General features: G+C 34.7%; 3 protein-coding genes across 5 annotated transcripts; 2 read left to right on the top strand and 1 right to left on the bottom strand.

Annotated features, from left to right (window-relative positions):
- Positions 1 to 254: 254 nt before the first annotated feature.
- LOC111278948 (homeobox-leucine zipper protein ATHB-15-like) lies at positions 255 to 8,683 on the top strand. Of its 3 annotated transcripts, none has more exons than XM_089764686.1 (19): positions 255 to 655; positions 1,071 to 2,171; positions 2,400 to 2,559; positions 2,813 to 2,913; positions 3,021 to 3,111; positions 3,421 to 3,516; positions 3,604 to 3,717; positions 3,804 to 3,887; positions 4,007 to 4,162; positions 4,249 to 4,323; positions 4,473 to 4,579; positions 4,665 to 4,857; positions 5,156 to 5,341; positions 5,487 to 5,567; positions 6,271 to 6,405; positions 6,493 to 6,818; positions 7,255 to 7,360; positions 7,847 to 7,996; positions 8,151 to 8,683. In XM_089764686.1, the coding sequence occupies exons 2-19, from the start codon at positions 1,963 to 1,965 to the stop codon at positions 8,295 to 8,297; spliced, it is 2,517 nt and encodes an 838-aa protein (XP_089620812.1). In that variant the 5' UTR covers positions 255 to 655; positions 1,071 to 1,962; the 3' UTR covers positions 8,298 to 8,683. The 3 variants fall into 3 exon arrangements, with proteins under 3 accessions (XP_089620812.1, XP_022721458.1, XP_022721457.1); XM_022865723.2 differs by lacking the exon at positions 255 to 655 and adding an exon at positions 664 to 791; XM_022865722.2 differs by lacking the exon at positions 255 to 655 and having other exon boundaries at positions 875 to 2,171.
- An 871-nt stretch (positions 8,684 to 9,554) lies between these two features.
- On the bottom strand, positions 9,555 to 10,492 carry LOC111278767 (uncharacterized). The gene has a single exon (XM_089764687.1). The coding sequence runs from the start codon at positions 10,378 to 10,380 to the stop codon at positions 9,769 to 9,771; it is 612 nt and encodes a 203-aa protein (XP_089620813.1). The 5' UTR covers positions 10,381 to 10,492; the 3' UTR covers positions 9,555 to 9,768.
- Positions 10,493 to 14,221: 3,729 nt separating this feature from the next.
- LOC111278564 (uncharacterized) lies at positions 14,222 to 15,353 on the top strand. The gene has a single exon (XM_022865166.2). It carries the CDS (start codon positions 14,390 to 14,392, stop codon positions 15,047 to 15,049), a length of 660 nt encoding a protein of 219 aa, XP_022720901.1. The 5' UTR covers positions 14,222 to 14,389; the 3' UTR covers positions 15,050 to 15,353.
- Positions 15,354 to 20,237: the final 4,884 nt, after the last annotated feature.

The raw sequence follows: 20,237 nt of genomic DNA on the forward strand, positions 1-20,237 counted from the left end.
AAATCTATAATATCATCACACCATAACATATATTTATTGGTTAATATTTATCCATTAATATTTTAAGTAATAATACCAGTCATTAATTTGAAATATTTGAAAAAATAAAATTTAAATAATTAATTATAATTTTTTTTATAAATATATAATCATTAATAATTTAAAAACAAATTTACATATTAATTTTTTTAATGGTTTAAAAAAAATTTTGGTGGGGGTAGTATTTAAAGAAGCTGAGGAGAGAGAGAGAGAGAGAGAGAGAGAGGTGAGGCGCATGCAAAAACCTCATCATGGTGTCCTCTCTGAACCACGCCACGCCAGGCCAGGCCACGCCAGGCCCCCTTGCCTTCTCTCTCATGCCTTTGGCTTGCTCTATTTCTTTTTACTAGTATTTTATAAGCCAGCCTTCACAATTCTCTTTGCTCCCGCAGTCTCTCTACCCCTTGTTTTTCCTTTTTTGCGCTCTTTGACGCTTCACATTTTTTATGCCTTCCCTGACTTTTTCTTTTCACATCCATTTTTAAATGCCTCTCAACGCTTTTATTTTCTATAATTATAACCCAAAAAGCGAGGGCAATATTGTATCTCAAGCACCTCTCCCGCCAATTAAGTTATAATTAGAAAGAACAGTATTCTATTTGAAGCAATCGAAAGGGTAATGACGCCATTTGCTTTAAAAAACCATTTTTTTAATAAATGATTCTTTAAAAAATTCTCCTACTATCCTCCATTGACTGCACAGTGAGATGGAACTCTCTCTCTCTCCCTGTTTCACATTGAAGAAGCCGAAGGTAACGAACCAATGAAAATCCTTGGACAGATGAGGATTAAGAGCCACTAGTACAAAAAACCTAACTCTGATAAGTTGAAAAAAGCCCCCAAAAGCAACCAAATGCCAAACCCTTCAAAGGAACCAGTGTCTCTGCACATTCTTACTTTTCTTTTTCCTTCATCATACCATCACCCACCAACAATATACTCCACTGTTGTTTTTCCTTTTCTTTTTTCTTAATCTTTTTCTCTTGTTTTCTAAGCTTATTTCTTTTTTTTTTTGCATGTTCAATAAAAAGAAAAAACTCTCATGGTGAAAAGCGAAGCTCCGGTTTTTGGTTATTGAATCCCCAGACGGGAAGAAACGATGTTTCAGACGTTAGGGACGATTTGGGTCTTTAACGAAATGGAGATCGGCGAAAGGGTATCGTTGAAGGTGGTACTTTGGCGTTAAACTGAAGAGATCTCTGTTTTCCACAGCTGGAGAGAAAAAGGTTCCTTTGAATCCAGAGGAAAGTCGAGCGTGGAAACCTTTTTTTCTTCTTTGGGCTTGTTGACTCAGAATTGGAAGGCTGGCTGAGTGGAACCGGTAATTCTTTCAAGAAGAAAGCTTTTGTTTTTTAAACATTTTTTCAATGTTTGGGTGAATCAGATCAGTTATTTGAGATAGGAAGCTCTGATCTTGAAAGATATTATTACGAGATTTTTCTTGGTGTTTGGGTCTGTCCTCAATGAGTGCCAAAAAAAGCAAGGTCCAAGGATAACTCTATCCCCAATCAGGATACGTTTTCCCTTCTCGGGTTTTATCGTTCTGTCTCTTTCCTTTATTTATCTTAACATTTCACAATCAAGCATTACACAACTCAAAGGTGGAAGATTTCGGGCACTTATGATGAAAACCTAGTAGAAAGCTAAAGAAGAAAAGAATTGCATCTGTGTCCTCTTCATTTTCAAGCCTTGAATTAACTCAAGGAAGAGAGAGAGACAAAAAATCCCTTCTTTCTCCCTTAGTTCTTTTTGGTGGGTTTTGTAAACAATTGTAAACTTTGGTTGTTAGATTTGAGTTTTAGTACTTTTGTTTAGTTTCTTGTGGTTCAAGCAAAAGGAGGCTGCAGAGGTTGTGTAGTTTAGGAAAGGGAGGCTATTTGGGGTTTTGGGTAATTTCAAAATTTTGAGGGTGAAGTTTGAAAGATGGCAATGTCCTGCAAGGATGGTAAACTTGGGAGCCTGGATAATGGGAAATATGTGAGGTACACACCTGAGCAGGTTGAGGCCCTTGAAAGGCTTTATCATGATTGCCCAAAGCCCAGTTCGATTCGTCGTCAGCAGCTGATTAGGGAATGCCCTATTCTCTCCAACATTGAGCCTAAACAGATCAAAGTTTGGTTCCAAAATAGAAGGTTTGCTTTTTGTTATATTCAGTGTCTGTGTACAGTGAAATTTTTTTGCTTACAATGAAGGTGTTCAGTTTTATTGATTATGGTTATGGAAATGAATAAGAAGGAACTAATAAAATGTGGGATTTTTAGTGTTTATCTTGTTCTTGGTCGGATTATATTTCAGGTTAAATGCCAATTTAATTTTAATAATGATAATACATGTTACTATTCATGTTTTTGATTTGTCAGGTGTAGAGAGAAGCAGAGGAAAGAGGCTTCACGCCTTCAAGCTGTAAATAGGAAGCTGACTGCAATGAACAAGCTTTTGATGGAGGAGAATGATAGGTTGCAGAAGCAGGTGTCACAGCTGGTGTATGAAAACGGCTACTTTCGCCAACACACTCGGAATGTGAGAATTTATGCTTTTGGCTTCTGGGTTTTTACTTCTAGTTGTGGTTCTTTTCATTTACTTCAATTTGGAAGTTTAACTGTTTGCTAATTCAACTTATAGCAATTTCCTTCCCACAAATAATCAGTTAAATTGGAGCTGAATTTGCTTTTATTTTTATTGTTTATTTGTTTTATTTTCATTTTTATATACTTTGGGTGGATTTTGAGTTAAATGGAAATTGAGAGAGAAGGGTTGGGTTGTTTTCTTGCAGGTGACACTTGCAACCAAAGATCCAAGCTGTGAATCGGTGGTGACGAGCGGTCAACACCATGTGACACCTCAGCATCCGCCGAGAGATGCTAGTCCTGCAGGGTTAGTGGGGTTATGGTTGTTGGGTCCTTTTCTTTCATTGTGCTTTATGTCACGCCACTTTGTTGTGTGTATTTGTGGGTTATAAATTGATTCTTGTATTTTTCCAGGCTTTTGTCCATTGCAGAAGAGACTTTAGCAGAGTTTCTTTCAAAGGCCACTGGAACTGCTGTAGAGTGGGTCCAAATGCCTGGAATGAAGGTATCTCCTGACCTTTTCTTTTCTAATATTTTATATTAAATTAATTACTCTTTACTTATCATAATAACATAAAATTTCAACAAAACTTGTTGTTTTGAAGTTCAGAAATTACAAAGCTTCTTGACAGGGTTATTTTCTCCGGAGCTAGACCCGTAATTCCCTTAATATATCTTTTTAATGGTTTGCTGGGATGCTAGCATGTAATTTTTGGGGGGCAAATTATGTCATAAGGATAACCATAAATTGTTTAATTAAGCAGCAACTTTTGAGTTTTGATTCATTCTCCTCATCTCTTTTTGACTTGAACAGCCTGGTCCGGATTCCATAGGAATCATTGCTATTTCTCATGGTTGCCCTGGGGTGGCAGCACGTGCCTGCGGCCTTGTGGGTCTTGAACCTACAAGGGTAAGTCTCCTACTCTCTGTAGCCTGTCACATTTTCCTTTTCGTTTTGAGTTTGAACTCTAAAGTTCAATAACTATGTTCCTTCCAGGTTGCAGAACTCCTCAAAGATAGGCCGTCATGGTTTCGCGATTGCCGAGCTGTGGATGTTCTAAATGTGCTGCCTACTGCCAATGGTGGAACCATTGAGCTACTGTACATGCAGGTCAGTGCTCATTACTAAGTTGTGGTTGTCAGAACTTTTTGGTGTATTATTATTTAGTGATCTCTTTAAATTTGTTGGTGATATAGCTCTATGCACCAACAACATTGGCGGCTGCTCGCGACTTCTGGTTGTTGCGTTATACTTCTGTTCTAGAAGATGGAAGCCTAGTGGTATGTGGTTTTATAAATTTTCTCCTTTTGGTTCAGTATGGGTATGATTTAGCTATTTTATGTTGGGTATTAAACATTCAAAGACACTTGCCTTTTTCTAAATATTCTCCAATGCCTAGGTATGCGAGCGGTCGCTTAAAAATACTCAAAATGGCCCTAGCATGCCAGCAGTGCAGCATTTTGTGAGAGCAGAAATGTTGCCAAGTGGGTATCTTATACGACCTTGTGAGGGGGGTGGTTCAATCATACACATTGTTGATCATATGGATTTGGAGGTATACCTGTATTCTGTATCTAAATTGTCTTCAAATACATATTAACGGCATTTCATACTTAATTTGGAATGTTTATTATCAACCAGCCATGGAGTGTACCAGAAGTGTTGCGCCCACTTTACGAATCATCAACAGTGCTTGCTCAAAAGACAACAATGGCGGTAAGATTGTTTATGCCAGTTACAATGTTACACAGCTGCCCTTTTTTCCTTGGTTCCCATAAAAAATATCTGAAACTGTTTGGAGAAAGGTTTGTCGACTCATGTTGCTTCAGAAAGGATGAGGATCTTATTTTCTGATTTTCTTTTAGGCTCTACGCCAACTTAGGCAGATAGCTCAAGAGGTTTCTCAGTCTAGTGTGACTGGCTGGGGCCGACGACCAGCAGCCTTACGAGCACTTAGCCAGAGGTTAAGCAGGTTAGTTTCCAAGTTTTTGTGATAATGTAATTCTGTCTTTTAAAGTTGATTTGCTGTTTATAATTTGATTTATGATTCCACACAGGGGTTTTAATGAGGCTGTCAATGGTTTCACTGATGAGGGATGGTCAATGATGGGAAATGATGGCGTGGATGATGTTACCATCCTTGTGAACTCATCTCCTGACAAGCTAATGGGCCTCAACCTTTCCTTTGCTAATGGATTTCCATCTGTCATCAGTGCAGTCTTATGTGCTAAAGCATCGATGCTTTTACAGGTGAGGATACTGGACATGTTTCAGTCTTTATGATTCAGAGGAAGCTATATCGGGAAGTATATAACATTGTTTCCAAATTGTTGATAAAGTATGCTGTTCTTATATTTTTGTACTTGTTGTGATGCCATTTTACTTTGAAGGGCTTTTGCTATCTCTATGGGATTGAATTTCTTAAGCTTGATATTATCTGAATATTCTATAACATCTGCATGGCTGCATGTCATTTTACTATATCAACAATTCTTATGTGGTCAATGGACTTCATTTTTTTCTCGTCTCTCTGCTGTTTCTCTCTTAGAATGTACCTCCTGCAATCCTTCTCCGTTTTCTGCGGGAGCACAGATCAGAATGGGCAGACAGCAGCATTGATGCCTACTCAGCTGCAGCCATTAAAGTTGGTCCCTGTAGCTTACCAGGGTCTCGAGTAGGAGGTTTTGCCGGTCAAGTTATTCTTCCCCTGGCACATACCGTTGAGCATGAAGAGGTAGGAACATTAAATTCCACGGCACACAAGGATGTGTTGTGTTATCATATTATTAGTGTCAACTTTCTGCATTGGTCATATGGTTTTTTGGCTTTCGCTTATATGCATAAATTAATATGTGTGACATTTTTTATATTATTATTAGTTCTTAGAGGTCATTAAGTTGGAGGGAATGGTACACTCTCCTGAAGATGCAATAATGCCAAGGGATGTTTTTCTCTTGCAAGTAAGTACTCAATTTTTACTGTGTCACCAACTTTATGGCTGTTTCTTGCTATATTATATGTTAGTTGATTTTAGCTTCAGTTCTCTTTCCTTCTTTCCTGAGTTATTTGTACCATTGTTTAACAAACTGTTTGAATTGTGATATGTTTTATTTTCTACTACATAACTTCATTGCAAGTCTTTTATTTATTCTTTTAAACACGAGGAAAAGGAACTCACATAGAACACACACCATAAGTGAGCTTCAGAGGTTGACAAGTGCAATTCAATTTTATTTGGTTATGATTTTGGCTTAGAGAATGGGGCTTTTCCTTGGATATGTGATCTTTTGGTTTGTAATAACAGCATGTTTCTATGGTAGTATCCTTGAGCAAAGAGATACATCCCTTTTACTTAAGCCTTCTGCTCTTTCACAGTTCTTTAGAACAGCTGGATTGCTAGTTTTATGTGTATTTGCAACTGATGCTACAGTAGGGTGGCTACATTTTGTAATTCATTTAATGGAGAAGTCTTAACAAATTTAGAGGGTGTGGGGGCGGTTTTGGGGGGGGGGGGGAGAAGAGGATTTTTAACATTTGGAATAAAACATGATTGATGTGGGATTTATTCTCTTGTAGTTTTTTGGAGTGCTACTAGCCTTTCATACCATTTCTCTTCTTTTTATTATTGCCTTCTTGCATAATTACTGTGATATTGTTTTATAGCTATGCAGTGGAATGGATGAAAATGCCGTGGGCACCTGTGCTGAGCTTATATTTGCTCCCATAGATGCTTCTTTTGCTGATGATGCACCCCTTTTGCCTTCTGGTTTTCGCATCATTCCTCTTGATTCTGGGAAGGTTGGCATCTATCTATTAAGCAGGTCTTTTGTTAGTTTTTCTGCATCTTTTGTGGAGTTTCTTATTAAGCACTGGAAAGTGATGCAGGAAGTCTCTAGTCCAAATCGCACTCTTGACCTTGCTTCTGCTCTTGAGATCGGGCCAGCTGGAAATAAATCATCTAATGATTACTCATCTAATTCTGGCTGTATGAGATCTGTTATGACCATAGCATTTGAGTTTGCCTTTGAGAACCACATGCAAGAGCATGTAGCATCCATGGCCCGGCAATATGTCCGCAGCATTATATCTTCAGTTCAGAGGGTGGCATTAGCACTTTCTCCTTCAAATTTAAGTTCACATGCTGGTCTCCGATCCCCACTGGGTACTCCTGAAGCACAGACACTTGCTCGTTGGATCTGCCAGAGTTATAGGTACATCAGCCCTCCTTTTCCTTCCAGGATGGATTTTATTCATTGTTATATTATTTTGATATTAAGTTGGGGAAGGGATTCAACCTTGGGTTTTTGGGATGTTTTTCCAGATTTGGGTTTTCAGGTTTGATTTATCACTCTACTATCAACTTTTTTGTTTTTTTCTATGGAATGTCTTACAACAGTAGTCAATAAAATGTTGTTAGTTGAATTGTATGGATTCCAAGAAGTCAATTGTAACAGATAGCATCAGTCTTCTATGCTTGTACCTTTTGTAATGATAGATTTGAGAATCTGACTTGTTTAATTTGGTGTCCACTCTCGTATTGATGTATAATGTACCATGCATGCCAAAAATGTTGCATAAGCTGGATGTTTGTGTTTAGGAACAGCTGCTATATTTTAAACCATGGATGATTTGTCTCTAATTTTGCAGGCTTTACATGGGTGTTGAGCTGCTCAAATCTAGCAGTGAAGGTAGTGAATCCATCCTCAAGACCTTGTGGCATCACTCAGATGCTATCATGTGCTGCTCTCTTAAGGTACGTGTGTATTTAGTTCCTCCCTTTCCCCTTCTCTTTCCTGCCTTTCCTTTGTTTGTCTTGTAGTTTGCAATATGAAATATGAAACTTCCTATCGGAAAAGTAGTGTGGGACTGAGACCATATCAAATTGAATTGAACAAATATATATTTGAGTAAGGATGCTTCTATGTTTATGGTCAAATGATCTTGGATTGGTGTTAAAAATTCAAGATAAACCAAATAAACTATGTGCTTCTTGTTATAATTTAGTAATCTATCAAGCAAAAATAAAAATCCTGGTGGCTTTTTTACGATTATGATGTTTCCACTGAACCATTTAAGTTTTCTTTGCATAAACAGTGAATCTCGAATTAGTGTTGGACTGAATTCATTTTGCCCTCTCTTTGTTCTTTTTGGCCATTATACTTTTTTTTCATTATTTTGTAAATGCTAATAGTAGCCTTTATTTAAATCTGTTTTTATCTAAAACTGGTAGTTCTTGCAGGCATTGCCTGTTTTCACCTTTTCAAATCAGGCTGGGCTTGACATGCTGGAGACAACCCTAGTTGCTCTGCAGGACATAACTTTGGAGAAGATATTTGATGATCATGGACGAAAGACTCTCTGCACGGAGTTCCCACAGATAATGCAACAGGTACTCTTAGCATCTTATTCTGATCTAACTGGACTAATGACATCTTTGAATACAAAAAACTAGTGGATATCAAATGTGTTAAAATGTTACTTTCAGGTACTAGATTTTGCCACAATTTATGCGTTTGTTTTGACATATGTTCGTCTCTTGGTAGGGTTTTGCTTGTCTACAAGGTGGGATCTGTTTGTCAAGCATGGGAAGACCAGTTTCATATGAGAGAGCAGTAGCTTGGAAGGTGTTGAATGAAGAAGAGAATGCTCATTGCATCTGCTTTATGTTTATCAACTGGTCTTTTGTCTGAACTTCTGGACCTGAAAGAAGATACAACTCTTGAATTATGGTTTTAGTTTTCTTGGTTTGTTTATCTTTAGTCTGTAAAAACCTTAAAATACTCATCAGGCTTGATCTTCCTTCGTACTATAGACTGGCTAATGTTACTGGAGTCTTATGCTCTCGAATCAGTTGATTGACTTCGATGCATGTAAAACTGTTTTCAGCATTTGAGTGCAAGCTCGGTTACGTCTGATCTGGTTGGTTTGGTCTCGACCATGGACCAGACAAGTCGGTAGGATCTAATTTTTCTAGTCATATAAGCAGTCCGCTAAAAGTGTATGCCACCGGTTCATTGAGTCCACGGGAAGAATGATTTGGTTTTGGTTCAATTTTTTATTTTTTGGTGTTAGAAGAGTTGGGAGGGTCGAACCACTTAAAATTTATGAGCTAATCATTTTGCTAGCTATTAACAGAAAAGTTGGTTGTGAAGCCACTCAGCAGCTATGCATGTAAGACAATTAGACAATAAAGAGACCGTTAAAAGGATTCGCCGACAGGAACAGTTTGTTTTTATGTATAAACAAAAATATTAAGTCAATTTGTTTAAAGCACTTTATTAGTAATAAGTAGTACAATTTCATTCATTTGCATTCATCTCATGTGGTTTGTTGCTAGAATTAGATTTCTAATTTTACTAATAGTTTAATTCAATAAAAATAAAAATATAATTTCAAAGTTAGGCGATGATAGAGACTGCATGTTTTCAAACATGTGAGATACTCAGCTTAAACTGCTTCAAATTTTTTTATAGATGAATTAAGATAGCCCGATTTCATATAGTTCTCTCCTTGATCTCTTGTTTTCATTCTAATTACCTGGGAATAGATAATATAATTCGAGACTACATAATAAATGAAGGTCTTAATTGACTCAAATAATTATACTTTTTGTTCAGTTTGAAAGCTTATCTTTATTACTACCCCTTTATTAATCGGTACCATATAATATCTCTGGATACACGGATTTAGTACATGAAAATGAGTTGACAATTTGAACCAATCAAGCAGAATGAATGCATGGGGGGAAGAAAAGAAGCAATTGAACCAATCTAAAAACCTACTAGCTAGCTAGAAGGTGGTGTTAGAGGTTTTTGGTTCTAAGAAACATATATATCCCAGGAGGAGAGAAAAGCAGGAAGAATTTTGTGCCCACCGAAAAAAAGGAAAATTCTGAAGCAAGAGAGATCCAATTAGCAAATGATACAAATTAATCAACCAAGGATATATAGAAAAATAATACTCCTTGAGTTGATTTCATGTACAAGAGAGTTTGGACCAAACGCAAAAAACTTTCAAGTGTACTGATCAGTACTGCGAGTGAAATGTTTGGTCCACGCAAAAGAGCCAGATCTCATGAAAAAAAAAAAATACTAAAGCTTAAGGCAGGAATGAAGTATATGGAAAGAAAAGAAGCCTTTGGGCCAATTATACTGGTCATGATCAGTTTGCTGCTCTGTGATCATTGATCTCTCTTGTAATTGCTGGAATGCAACTGGAACTCCGAGCGATCCCACCTTTCTTTTGACCTCCTCTATCCATAGGGCTAAAAGATTTGGCCCTAAGATTTTTTCCTTCCAATCTTGAACTCTTCCTCAAAATCTCCCTCATGGCTTCAGCTGTCAACAAAGCTGGATAAGCCCTGCCAAACTTGTTAAACCTAGCACATGCATTCATATGTGCACTCAAAGCTTCCTCTATCTTGCCTCCATTTTTCTCCATCTCTTCTTTCACCGCCTCAGCACATAATCCACATATCCATTTCCCCATGAACTTGTTGCGGACACGCTCGATGTACTCTGGGGTGCACTCTTCACTGATGCCGCAACACTCACACTTTGCATCTTCGACTTCGGATATGAGTGGGAGCTGTTTCCCATCCACTACTGCGACGGCTGCTGCTTCTTTATAATTATCAAGCACTTCCTTGCTGAGTTGGAAAGAGATATCCGATGTGGTTGGGTGAAGGCTGTCGTTTGAGAGTCTTGGGTGTGGCTTGGGGAAGTTGTTGCTCCTGGTGTAAGTGCTAGTGATAGCCTCTCCACGCGGTGCCATGTTAAGTGACAAAAACCCAAAGCAGAAAACCAGAGATGATCAGCTAAAAGACTTGAGATAGTTATTTGGGTGATTGGAAATGAAGAAACTTGGAGAAGACCGCTTAGAAGATTCTTTGTCAATGGAAGTAGACAGAGGGTTAAGTGCATGAAACCATCTTATTTATAGCAGGTGGGATCCCTTCTTTTGAATCTAACAAGTGAAATTATGTGCGGATCTTGTGGACTCACATGTCGGTTATCAGCAGCTGCATGCGCAGGGCAAGCATGGCCTTTCAAACATGCTAGATTTTTCAAGAAATGCCAACTTGTTTTGGCTTTTGGGTTTAAAGCTAACTGTTCATCTAAATCCAGAAAGGAGAGCATCATTGTCGTTTCATGAAAAAGTCGTGAGGTTATTTTTTCATGTTCACGCCTTCACCACTACTGTTCCATTTGGGCAGTTGGTTCGTCTTCATCATCGGGTGATGCAATTAATATGAAATTTTTATGTCCCTTAGTTTGTTGAAGAAAGAAAGAAAGAAATTAAAAAAAAAAAAACCAACTCAATTAGGTACCTGAGGAGAATTAATTGATGTTGGCTAGTCATTTTTTACATAAAGCTGAAGTGTTTTTTTAGTATAAATGGATCGTAAACTTCAAAGTTTAAGAAAATTAAGCCTTATTTTTCATGTTTAATTTGGTTGGAAATTACATGCGTATTCCAAAATTATATATAGATGGAACATAAAGTGAAAACATTTTACCTATTAAAATTTATCTATGTTCAATATATAAATTGTTCCAATAAGGGGAAAAAATTTAAAACTAATGAACAATTATTGAGTTTGTTGAATTAATTTTTTTTTTTCTCTTTAGCTTTCAAAATGAAATTAAAATAATTTGTGTCTAGAAAGCATGCAAAGAGTTGGGAATTCACGTGGGGGCCTATACCAGCCATATGCACCTTAGCAAAGCCAACCATGAACCGGCTTTTCTTTTTTGGAGACCATACGTTTTGGTTTTTATGAATCAATCTCTAATTAAAACGATAAAAACCTGAAAAGCATTCACGGGAGCGTGCAGCAAGCTTAAAAGGTAAAAGAACAAAGCAGTAGCTAGTTAGCCACACGAGAGAGTGAGAGAGAAAGATAGTCATAGCGATGGGTGGGTTTGGTTTTGGAGTTGGGATTCGGATGTATCGTATTTTAGGGTCGAAAACTTTGCACGGTTGTACATGGCTACCCAACATGTGAATATGACAAGAACACTATGATATAAGCAAATTAATACTCTTATTAATACATATATTATATTTGGTGTATAAGATGATAATTATCTTATATTATATTTGATTTATATTAAAAAAAGATAGAATTATAAAAAAGATTAGTCATCTTTTGGCTTAAAATTATTCAATCCTCTCAAAGTGAAAAAAAATTATTTTTAATTTATGAGATTGAATTTACATGTATTATTATACTGTTAAAAATTATATTAATAATTATAAATTTTAAGAAAAATAATTTTAATCAATAAATAAAATTACCTTATCATAATCTTATATCTATCAAATATAAAATATGATAATATTTTATCTTATTCTATCATAATATGATATACCAAACATGTATCTGACTAATTTTATACCCTTCGCATTCACCTTTTAGTCTTAGGAGAGGTATGGGCAGTTGGGCAACATTCTATTGGCATTGTGATCGGCCAGCGTCCTTTTGTTATTTTTGTGAAGCTTTCAATTAGGCAAAAGACCAGTTTTTTCAAGCATTGTCTGTCTCTCCCCTGCCGTTTGCCAATATGATCTGTTTGTCTCTAATCATGCATGCTATATGTATATATAAATATAATTTAAGTTACCAAAAATAATAAATAAATAAAAATGAAGTTACATAGACCTTTAGGGGCTGTGATCCCCGGGCCTTGGGAAATCCCTTGGTTTTTAAAGGAAGGTGCTCACCACTAGCCCAATCCATAAATAACCTACTTCTCTAACTTACACGCTTGAAATTCTTCACACGAACTAAACCACTTAAAAAAAGAAAAAACAATGGAAACAATATTTCCCAGCTATCCCACGTCTAGCAGATTCATTCTCAGGCTAAAATGTCATGATAATTTATACATTTTGATGTCACTCAAATTATAATCACCAAGCTTTAGTAACCTTATTCATGCATGTGGTTATAACGACTCAAATTTGTAAAAATCGACTTTCCCCTCTTAGCCTAGTGGTTAAGAGACGGATTGAAAGTCATGTAGGTGTGAGTTCGACTTCGTCACCCTCTTTTCCCATTGTAAGAGCACTAACTCTCTTTTGCAATAAAATATATATATATATATATATATGTAAAAATTTATATCACTATTGCTACTATTAATTTTTATGAAAATACTTCAGGAGTAAGATAATGAATGCACTAAATTCGTGTGCAAAATTATGTTTTTAAAATCGTTCAAAGAAATGAATTTAAATAAAACTTGAAATATTATGACCGTATTAAAAAAAAATCATGGTTGAATCTTGATTAATCTTATTAATGCACATACAAACTAGCTTGTCCGATTATAAATTATAGACAACAAACTCATTAGTGACGAAAATGAAGAAGACATAATGATACGATTTTGTGAAAATATTAATTAAATTGACAAGTATATTCTTCATGATATTTACGGTTTTAATTATTTTCAATCTTTAAACCAAACGAGTGCACCCAAATTTTGCCAGCTAAAATGTGGTTTCTTATATTAGAAAAAAGGAAAAGCACGTGCAAAGTGAGATTTAAAATTAGTAAAATACTAAAAATTGAAACAAGAACAACCTTACAATATTCGTACGTTCTTGATGATACCAATGAAAGAAAGAATAATGGTTCAATTCTCCCGCCTTCTTTCCTTTTTTATTTTTTTTATTTTTTTTTGGCGAATCGTGAAATTGATAACACAAACAAATCAAATAATGGAACTCTCGGTGAAGTAACTGATTGAAATTGTATTCTTGACCCATTTTTTGGCTCATAAGGCTCTGCTTTGTTAAAGCTGTCGCTTTTGCCTTTGTTTATCGGCTAAGGAAACTCCTCAAGGCGTTGAAAGTCATGGGGATGGTAGAAACTCCAAGAAGAAGGTTGGATTTTTATAATCTTTTTCTCCAAAATACCCCTCCGTCCTTTTAATAAATTGTTTAATTTGGCTAAAGTTATAATTGTACATATGCCACAAGTTGGAGATATTAATGGAACCAAAAATATCTTGCAGCCGTCTGCCTTTGCTTCAAAATTGGATTTTTAAATATAAAGTAACATGTTGATAAAATGTTAACAATATGTAAAGCCCTTTACGGAACGTTGATAGTAATTTTATCATGTGAACACTACTTTCTAATATATATACCTCCTATCAACGATATTTATGTAGGATTCTATCATTCTTTATGAATTTTATGTTTGTAGGATTCTATCATTACTTATGAATTTTATACATGAAAAACATATATAATCGATGTGTTAAAAAATATATATATTTTATTTTTAATTATTAAAATTTAAATTTCAATCATTAAAATTAAAAATAAGTGAACTTCATATAAATAACCAACCACTTGTTGGTCATTGTCCTATAGTTGAATTGGTTTCAACCCTTGCCTCCAAAACTGTGGTCTGGGAGCTAGCTGGCACTTTATAGCATCCCAAGCTCGTATGAACTTTATCCCACCATATCACCACCAACAAAGATGATTGAAGCAAGGAATAAGCAAAGTATAGGAATTTAAAAATTAAAAAAAAAAATTTAAACCACTAAAATATCCCAAAATATCTATGCGTAGTCCAAATTTTAAAGTACAGTTCACCTTTACTTGATTTCCTCTCTCTTCTCCCCCCTTCTCTTCCTCTTTATATACCCCTCCTCTCCCTCTCTCCCTCTAACCCAAACAAATACTAATTTCCTCTTCCCTCTCTTTCCCTCTCTCTCCCTCCAAATTCACCCAAATAAAAAAACTAAAAGAAAAGCCGCAAATGGAACAAAATCTACCAGTGATGGCTAAAAAAGTATTGAGCATAGTAAGGGCAGTTCTCTTCACGATGAGAAAAGGAATTTCATCAAAGAGAAAGTTCATGGTTGATCTCAACATGATGCTTAAACGTGGCAAAATCGCCAGCGCCAAAGCCATTGGCAACCTCATGTTCCACCACCACAGCAACTGCCATGACTCATCATCATCCATGGCGGCGGCAGCAGCAGCAGCAGCAGCAGCACTCCATGAGTACGAGTTCAGCTGCAGCAACACCCCAAACTACATCTTCCCTTTCAACCTTGCCACCAAGAAAAAAAACAGCATTAACAACTACTACCACCAGTTCTTCGCATGCACCCACGCTCCTCCTACTCACGACGATGACATGGAGACCATGAACGCCGTTAAGGCTGCCTTGGAGATACTTAACAACAACAACAACGACAGCAACAACATGGTGGTGGAAGCTGCTGCTGCTTCCCCTATGTTGCCAGGGTTCGGACAAACTCCATTGGCGAGGCAACTTAGGATAACGGACTCCCCTTTTCCACTAAGGGATGTCGACGACGACAATGGGCGCATAGACAAGGCTGCCGAGAATTTCATAAACAGGTTTTACAAGGATCTGAAGCAGCAAAATAAAAGAATGGCTGAGTTATAAGGGAACTCTTTGCTTTGTTGATGATTTTCCATGTTTGGAGTTTATATATGGTTAATTGCATTTGGGGATTTAATTTAGTTGTTGATACAACAAATAAAAGAAAAAAAAATTATAAGAAAAATCCATGAAATGATGAAAATTTCAGTTTTTTTTTTTTTTTTTTTTCTATCTTATGTTAAAAACTGTTTAGGTTTATCATGAAAGTTATTGTCATATTCAAAGAAAGGTATTGCGCACTATGAGTGCTCACTAAAAAATTATGGTGATTTATACATAATGATTAAATTATAATATTTGATAATCATTTAATGATTTTATGTGACAATGGTTTTGGATCATTTAAAGTGATTGGATTATTGTTTGAGATGATGATCTAATTCTTATCTAAAATTGTGAAAAACTTTTATTGTTAAGGTAAAGTGATATGTAAAATTAATAATAATTAAAATTATTCACTTAATATGTGAATTAAAAATTTATTTCTTCTCAAAATTAATTGTAAATGTTTTATATTATAAATTTTTATATTTTTAAATTAATATTTTTTGTAACAAGTTCAAAAATAATTTATATGATTTAAAAAAATATTTTTAATTTATATATATATATATAATATAATCTTTTGATTTTAATATATAAGTTTTATTTTCTAATCAAATATTTTTTACATAATTTATATTATAAAAACTAGTTTACCTATCACTAAATATATTCTTTTAATTCAATAATTTAATTATACTTTTTTTATGAAGTCAATAAAATATTACTAATATTTTACAAATTATTATCTTAAAATAACATTGAATTCATTAACTTATATATCTATTATAATGTGCATGATTATTTTGATGCTTTCAAATGAAATAATGTTTAATTTTTAGTAATATCAAATATAGTGATTTTTAATTATTTAAAATTAATGATATTTAATCAAACAAAGTGATTTTAGATCACAAGTGATAAAACCACAATAATAATAAGATCACTTCGATAGTTAAATTACTATGATGATCTATGAAATACTACCTAAAGAGAATTTTAAGCTAATTAATTAAATTAGCTCTTTGATTTTGAAGTACTTCTTTATAATTATAATATAATTTGTTCCTTTCTTTTCATTTAATTTTAATTTCACTATGAAAAGTAGATGATGAACAAATCTTTTGTAGGCAAATTAAAATCCTTCAAGATTAATGGATTAACTTACAAACATATTATAAGTATGAGATCCAATGTGATTGCTCGGTAGAAATCACTTCCTACATATCATTCAAGTAAAGCACTATTTGGTTGTTAATTTTGGGGATTTTTTTCTATTCTTTTTTCTCTTATTTTTATTCATTAGTTCTAATTAACCCTTTTTTCTTTGTCTTTGGGTTTGTGCTTTTAATCTAAATTTTGGCTCGAGGCAGGTATATGGTTGGCAGGCAAGATCTAAAATACAAAGGCCAATTTGGTGGGACATTTCATTGTATATTGGGTTTCGTTTTTTTTTTTTTTTTTTAAAGGAGGGAGACAAAAGAAAAAAAAATGAAAGGGTGGGAGCTCCATGAATCCTTGATTAAATATGGAAAATGCATGGCTCTTTTACAGCCTGATTTATCACTGCACTTCCATTTTAATGTCCTCATCTGTGATTCCACTACGTTAAAGTAAACTTAGAGCTGGACCCTCCTAAAAAATCCAACTTTTTCCCTTCAATCACTTTTGCTTTGTAGTTTTCTGCTTTTCAGCATTTTTTTTTAAGTTCAGTGAGAAAAGAAAACTATACCTTGTGTTTTAGCCTTGTTCGCTTTGGAAAGCGAATTCATAGTCACGCCAATTATTGAATTACAATTGGTAGTAGTTGGCAATAAAGTTTGTTTATAAAGCACACACTAAACCAAAATATAATGAAAAAAATCAAGGAAAAAAAAAGGTAAGACTAAAGTTCCAAAGGATGTTGATCAACTAAAGTATAATCCAGACACATTGTGCATTAAATTAGGGACTGATTCAAAATTTTTTGAGTGTGCAATAATAATATATAAATTTTTTTTTGGGAGTGTATTTAAAGAAGGCTTTCAAAAGAAAATATATCTGGTGAAGAATAATGATAAGTTATGTAGCTGGGCATCTATCTTGTGTTAATTACTCTTAATTATAAGATTTGATGATTCAATTCAAGCTTAATTATTTGAGGATTGATATAGATATTTAACATTTGGCTCCATTAATTTGTCAAAATGTTTAATCAGGCTCAGCAAAAATGTGTGTGAATGGCTGGCTTATTTATAAACAATGTTTGGAATTCACATATTAGAGATATGTCATTAATTAAAAATTTAATTACCAGAAGATTACAATTCAATTATTCCACTCATCTTCATTTTTATATGTAGACACTTGATACTTCTTAATTTGTTTGAGAATTTTTGTCATGTTTTACTTGGAAGTATTGCATTAGTCAAAAGGAAGCAAAACCTTTTGCAAAAGTTACTATTTAAAGTAATAATAATCTAAATTATTACATCTTTTAATGTCATTTCTTCTGGTTTAGTGATCAGTTGTTTGTTCTCTACCGAGGGTCTAATTACTTTATACGTCCAGCAATTAATTTCAACCACATTTAAGCCAGGGTTATCGATTTTGTGTCTCTTAATTGTTAGAATATTTTCAAAATAGTGTGAAAGAAAAATTCAAGAATGAATTAAGTATGAAATTAGTGTTGTTGTTAGATTTTTATTGTATTCCCTTCGTATTAATGATTAATAAAATCTTGGCTTAGAAAAAAAAATGCTATAAGGAGTGTTACTATTTTTATCCACAATCATTAATAAATAAAAGATGGACCGATTTGGGTGGCTTTGGAGGAGCTTAATAGAACTGAAAACAAGGTGCCTTATGCCCGGTAGATTGCTTCCAATTAAAAACCATGAGCTTGGAAGTATCCAAGAGGCAGGTGCTAAAGGTAGCGAAAAGCAGAGGCTTTGCGAAAAGTTCAATTTCTTTCATGCAAAGCTTTCTCTTCCAAAGTCCAATCCCATCTTTCCAGCCACTAACAAAAGGAGAATTCTTATAATAAAGTGTAGTCGCCAAGGTTGACCTTTGCGCTCATCAAATCAGGACACATCCAACCATCACGTTGATAGAAACCCAAGCATGAATGACAGAAGTCAGCTGTCAGCCTAAGATCATAGCCCAAGATCATGGCCTCGGCTAGATGAAGGACCTTGCCATGGGATGAAAGTAGAGTCTATTATGGTGCCTGTAATTCCTTTTCTAGCTGATGAATCATTACAAAACAATTATCGTACAACTGGCAGTAGCTATATAACTTGCCCTGAATGAAAGAAGAATATAGGAAAATTTACAATTATTTCTCCGGCTCCTTCTCTTCTCTTTCTTTTTTCCTTCTTTTTCTCTGATCTCCTTTCTAAATTCTGTGAGTTCATATAATTGGTGCTTTCATTGACCTTCCGCCTCTCCACAATGCTTCCAAGACTTATCAATGCAGAAAAGGACGCCATCACTTCCTTTGCATCCCAAATCCTTGACCCGAGCAAAAGTCTATTTGTATCAATTAGATTGATCGAAATCAAATGAATTCGATTAAATTGATTTGATTTATTTGATTTTAGTTATAATTAATTTTTTAAATCGATTAAATTGATTAATTTGATCAATTTTTTATTTTTAAAATTAATAATCAAACTGATCGAATTAATCAACTTTTTAATAAGTAAAAATAAAAAAATTAAAATAAATATTTTTATTTATTTTTTTCTTATAAAATTATTAAAATTATTAAATTATTTAATCATTTAGTTTGAATGATACTTGAGTTTGAATTTTGTTGAATTAAATTTATGATTAAATAATTATTCATAAAGGAAAAAAATAATAAAAAAAATTAATTATTTAACCAAACTGATTGAATCGAACCGATTTTGATTGGTTAGGTTATGATTAGTTATTTAATAATATTCACTCAGTTTGATTATTTGTTAAATGAAAGTCAGTTAAATCAATTATTGATTTTTTCAAACTGAACTGATCGAATCAACCGAATCAACCGATTACTCACCCTTACTTGACCTGTGTATTATCTGGAATCCGAGTTTGATGCCAAATGTTCGGATCTTACCACTGTAATCAACGATCAACATTTCTCTATTTATGATCTTTAGCTCAAAATGGCTTGGTTTGAAAAACAATCTGTTTCTGACTCACCACCAATTCTTCTTCCCCTTTTACCGACCCTCCAAACACTATCTTCTTAGTCATCTTTATCAGCCATGTCGTTGCCTTCTACAGCCTTTACAATAAAATCTCCAAAATTTCATATAACCCTATTTGATGGCTCGAATCCCTTGGACTGGTTTTTTCAAGCCGAAAAATACTTTGAATTTCATTCTGATCCTCCCCATCAACGCTTACCTATATCTGCTTTCTACATGGCTGGCCAAGCTCTAAGCTGGTATCAATAGATGCATCGTAACCACCAGCTTCATGATTGGGACTCTTTTGCATTAGCCTTGGAGTTAAAGTTAGGTCTTTCCTCTTTTGTTAATCATAAAGCAAATGTGCCTTGGACTTTGAAAACATTTCCAACTGAGTTTTTGGCCTTCAGAGTAATATTTGCTTAATTGTTTCATTCCGAGTTTACGACCTGAGATTCAAAGCGACATGGCCCCGTTCAAACCACAATCCCTTTCTCAATCTTTAGGCGCTGCTAAGCTTCTCGAAACCAAATTAGTTATTAGTAAACTACCTCTTTTTCGTTACACGCAAACCTTGCCTACTTGGCCATCAGCGACCAAACTATGCCTTCACCCCAAACCTTTCCTATACGATGTCTGTCTTCTACTGAGATGAAGGCACAACGTACTAAAATACTCTATTTCAATTGTGATGACCAGTACAAACTGGGGCTTCGCTGTCACACTACCCCCATTTTACTATTACAGGCTGATGAAGAACCCCTTTAGTAAAACCCCCTGACTCCTATACCTCACCTCTTCCACCATTGGCATCATTACCACTAATGCCATCTCCTCACTAATTTTCTATTGATGATCCATCAACCTTCCAAATCTCACTTCATGCTATTACAGGTCATACATTCTTAACCCCCTTGAAAATTAAAAGTACTATTTCAGGCGATTCAATGACTGTTTTCGTTGATTTAGGAAGCACGTAACCTTAT

The sequence above is a fragment of the Durio zibethinus genome, chromosome 8, assembly GCF_047325235.1.
Source record: "Durio zibethinus cultivar Kanyao isolate XHJ-2024 chromosome 8, ASM4732523v1, whole genome shotgun sequence".
Taxonomy (NCBI): Eukaryota; Viridiplantae; Streptophyta; class Magnoliopsida; order Malvales; family Malvaceae; genus Durio; species Durio zibethinus.

Excerpts from the sequence above, each read along its gene's own strand:
- LOC111278767 (XM_089764687.1), bottom strand. The coding sequence starts at position 10,380 with ATGGCACCGCGTGGAGAGGCTATCACTAGCACTTACACCAGGAGCAAC.
- LOC111278948 (XM_089764686.1), top strand. The coding sequence starts at position 1,963 with ATGGCAATGTCCTGCAAGGATGGTAAACTTGGGAGCCTGGATAATGGG. Across the intron at positions 3,112-3,420 it reads TCCAAATGCCTGGAATGAAG|CCTGGTCCGGATTCCATAGG; the intron begins GTATCTCCTGAC and ends TGACTTGAACAG. Across the intron at positions 3,888-4,006 it reads TAGAAGATGGAAGCCTAGTG|GTATGCGAGCGGTCGCTTAA; the intron begins GTATGTGGTTTT and ends TCCAATGCCTAG.
- LOC111278564 (XM_022865166.2), top strand. The coding sequence starts at position 14,390 with ATGGAACAAAATCTACCAGTGATGGCTAAAAAAGTATTGAGCATAGTA.